The following is a 4,528-nucleotide window of genomic DNA, read 5'->3' on the forward strand; positions in this document are numbered from 1 at the left end:
GTAGGGAAGATAGAAAATACACGCACAGCCCAACCTTGGATAAAGACAGACTCAAAGTTGGTATGGAAGCCAAAGAAAATTGTGCCAGAGAGAACAAAAATGGAAAACAAAGTCTTCAACACCAAACAACAGAGTGATTTCAAACAGCCAAATTCAGTGAAATGGATCTGGATTCCAAAGAAGTTGATGACAGCACAAAGCCATAGCCAACAAATTTGGATTCCAAAGATTTGTAAACAGGAACTCCCTTCAGTACAATCAACAGAGAATCCTCAGTATTCAAGGACAGAGCCATCACAACCTAAAGTCAAGCAGATTTGGGTAGCAAAGAGTTTATGGCAAGCACAAGCAAATCAGAGGCAGATTTGGATTATAAAAAAGGACACAAATGTAAACAAGAACCCAGGTACTGATTCTACAACACTAGTGCTACAGACAACCCAAATATTTCCCAAAAGCCTAACCATCAAACAAAGAGCAGCATTACTGAATATTGCTATTTCATCGCTCTACAATTGAATTCACCAGGCATGACCACAACAACTACACGGCTACACCCTCAAGCACTTCATAGTCGTCCGGGAGGACTCAGACTAGGAAGGGGGGAGGTATACAAGTATACAAGAACTACAAGCAATAAGGACAAAGAAAATGATATTACGAGGGCAGTGCCTTACATGATTTTGAATTTTTTATGTTTAATTGCGGATATTGATAATATTTATGCCCTTATATACTTTGTTTTGCAATAATAAGAGATCAAATGATGAATTTGAGTCTCCAAGTTTGTAAATACGACTAAATATGCGCGTTTTTGGAGCCAAAAAGTGGAAAAAAGTGGTAATCCAAGCCGAGAAACCACAAATAAGTGTATATACATATACACGGGGTTACCAGCTAATTATGATGTATTTTTGGAATTTTTGGTTTCAAGTTGCTATTTTCCTTTATTTTTTAGGATTTTCTTAATAAAAGTAAAAGAAAAATAAAAGAACAGGTGAAACGAGATCAAAAAAAATAAAAGAATAGATGGTGATGATCCTAATGACAAGAGCAAACCATGGTAAAAATTGGGCACAATTCGGGAAAAGTTGCGGAAAGCCTGAAATGGCAGAATTTTGGCAAAGTGGACAAATTTCTCAGAAACAGGTCAAACGGAGTCCAAATTGAGAAATTTCAAATCCTAAAGTTCATTTCATGACGAGATAGGGGCACATGTCAAATTTGGTAACAAGTGAGCCGGGAAGTCCAGAGTTAAGTATTTTTTACTTCATTTACAAGCTCATTTGCACTATTGCCCACTTGGAGAGAGCAAAGAGCACATAGGAGCATCCGACCTTCTACAGCCTTCTACGACCGCTACAAGAGCTCAGAGGACTCCAGATATGAGAGGTAGACTCGTTGCCATAAGATTTTGATGCTTATCACTAACTTTTGTCGCGAAAACTAACCAAAACAAAGAAACAAGAGCAGACGGGAAAGGGGTAGAATGCTAGGTAGAGGCACAACCACCTAACCAAACCATGCAAGAATCAACAGGTGGCTTACCCTAGTGTAGAAGATGAGTTCCTAACTCTCAAAGTGCGAGAAAGACCAACTCAAAAAACCCTAGGTCAAGAGAGCCTGCAAGCGGCAAACAAGAAAAAGTTGTCGAAACGACACCAAACTTCACAAGAAGCTTGAAAACATCGAGGACAATGCAGCCATGGAGTATCTCCAAGTTTGGACCACCAAAAGTGAGTCAAAACAACCGATTCGGCTGCAAACACACAAATCGTCATTTTGGCAGGCCAAAATTGACTGCCATGAAACTTCACAAGCAACTTCAAATAGTCATCAATGACACATGTGTACAAGCAAAACCCAAAAGAAAGCATTTTCACCTACCAATGGTGAAAAAGACGCTTTCGATCAATCAAATGGCTAAAGGAAGAAAAGAAGGAACCAAAGGCGAGTCCAACCATATAGACGACTTCCCAACACCTCAAATGAGCTTGAAGAAGAAGCAGACGAGCCCCTCAAGAAGAAGACCAAGAAGAAACCCGCCGCTCCCAAGCAAACTAAGAGCCAAAAAACCGCCAGAATGGAGAGATTGATTGAACACTTTAGAGCCGAGCGAGCTTTAAAGGGAGATTTTGAGGAAAAGTGGGTACCAGACCCAACTAAAGTCGGAGCCAGCTCAACCAGACCCCAAATTGATCAGTACGATCAATATATCAAGGCTTATGAAGAATCATAAGCTATATAGGAGAAACAACCAGTAGAACCATACACCGAAGCAGAAGTTCAACACATTAAAGCTGAATTAAAAGGAGGTGACAAGGGCAAGAGCAAGGTAGAAGAGCCTAGTCCTGAAGAAGAGGAAAAGATAGTGGAGGAAACGACCATTGAAGTGCAAGTGGATGTGCTAGAAAATCCCGAAATACAGCTAGAGGAGAAGGCAACAGATCCAAATCAAATGAAGAAATAGCAATATGATGTTCTAATCAACACAGCATATACTCAAGAGGAGGCTCTCAAAGTTGTGTATGGCATTACCATAACATAGGAAGAACAGAGAGGAAAGGAGAGGAGAACCAAGAATCGATTCGACAGAGAGCGAAGGCTGGTACCTGAGAAGGCAGAGGATGAGCTTGAAGAGGAGGATGAGCTCGAGGATGAGGATGAAAGAGATATCCAGAAAGTGCATCAATTGTTGCATCAGATCAAAGCCCGATCAAAGACAATGAGGGACAACAAAGAAGAAGCAGAAAAGAGAGAAGCAGAAATGGAAACAAAATGTGAGAGTGCACTAGAAGAATCAGAGTACCTCAAGGCATCTCTCCTGGAAGCAGAAAATGAAAGAGATGGACTAATCCTCCAACTTGCTGATGCTTCAAGAGAGGTGGCCAGTGCACAAGAATCCAAGGAAATAATTAATGAAGAATTGGAAGCTGCAAAGGACGAGCTCATTGAGCTTCGAGAAAGGATGGAGCTGCAGGATAGAACAATCCTAAGGCTTAGATCCACACGAAGAGCTAGCAGAGGGAGCAATAATCCCCGGTCTGAAAAATCAAATCCGGAGTTTGCAAAGAGAATTGCGGCTAGAGCAAGTGCAGAGATTGCACATTGCGGAGGGCTCGTTGGCTACCAAAGAACGACTGACATCAGAGACCCAAACACTGAAAGCGGAGAATGAGGCCCTCCGAAAGCAGCTCCAAGGTGTGCAAGACAAAGTGATAAAAGATACAGAGGATCATCAAGAAGAAATAGGCGGGGCAGCCGTGGAGCTTCCAGAGACTGGGGAAGCCACAACAAGTGAAGATCCAGTCCCGGCACAAGACGAGACCGCAACATCCAGGCTTACCAAAGATGAAGAAAAAAGATTGCACGAGCAGATAGAGAAGTCAAGAGAGGAGAGTGCAAAGGCGACCATGGAGTGGGAAAGAAGAATCCTGTTCTCCATTGGACTCCAAGGGGTGGATACTAAGGTGCTGCAACAACAATGGATGCAACCTACATTGCCCCTTCCTCTACTAAAGTTTGAAGTGCTGAAGACAAAGAAAAGAATAGAACAAGAGCAGTATGTCGCGCTATACGAAGGCGACATCACAAAAGAGGAGGAATCAAAGAAGATAGTAGACTCCCAACCGAGATGGAGGAAAGGGTGGTTGACAAAGTATCCAACCTACCTAATCTATTTGGTGGAGGCACCCAAGGAAGTTAGAGACAATGCGACATTCTGTCCAGTGCCACGAGTAAGGAGTTGGCAAGAACATGCGAGAATCACAGCAAAGAAGCCGAATTGGCTTAATTACCCCAGGATGCCAGGACCAAAAGCGAGAGAGAGAATAAGTAAGGCCTACATGGTGAAAACCCTAACAGGAACCATTAAGCTCTTTACTGGCTCTCCTGACCTTTCGTGTCAAATGCTCAAAAAGATTTGCAAAACATTACTGGCTTGCATTGAGGTGTTCGCGCCGGATAAAGCTACCAGCTCAACATTGTTGTCAACGGCGGGACATAGTCACAGATATGATGTATGATTTAGCCTTACAACCATCTCCAAAAGTATTACACCTCTTTTATAAGAGAATCATGTCTATGCCGAGTTTCCACATGCAGGCCTTTGAGGAGGCATTTTATACTGGTTTCTTTACTCATGAAAGTAAGATATTCGGCCCTACATTGACTATTGGAAACCTGAGATATGAGTCACATATTCAGATGTTGAAATCGAAGGGACTCCACTAAAGACAAAGCAAAGATGTCATGTCACGGACGACATGGACATGGAGGGGGGGGAGTGTTGAGCGGAGGACTACACCTAGACACTTTTACTCACACTCATATTTTTGTAAACACTTATTGTAATGAATGTCTTTCTGACATTTCATTTTTTATGGAGCCGATTCATTGTAATTAGCGGGACTCAATTGAGTTTCCAGCTTGTATTCCCCAAGTAGTTTCACCTGCTTATATAATTAGGTTAGAGATGTATTCACACTTCCAAGGCTGAAGTATAAGAGCCAATTATTGTAAACCTAAG

General features: G+C 42.1%; 1 protein-coding gene across 1 annotated transcript; it reads left to right on the forward strand.

Annotated features, from left to right (window-relative positions):
* Positions 1–3,413: 3,413 nt before the first annotated feature.
* Positions 3,414–4,025, forward strand: LOC147443633 (uncharacterized). The gene has a single exon (XM_086528021.1). The coding sequence runs from the start codon at positions 3,414–3,416 to the stop codon at positions 4,023–4,025; it is 612 nt and encodes a 203-aa protein (XP_086384147.1).
* Positions 4,026–4,528: the final 503 nt, after the last annotated feature.

This window comes from Adiantum capillus-veneris, chromosome 13 (genome assembly GCF_014529385.1).
Source record: "Adiantum capillus-veneris isolate H3 chromosome 13, ASM1452938v2, whole genome shotgun sequence".
Lineage (NCBI taxonomy): Eukaryota > Viridiplantae > Streptophyta > Polypodiopsida > Polypodiales > Pteridaceae > Adiantum > Adiantum capillus-veneris.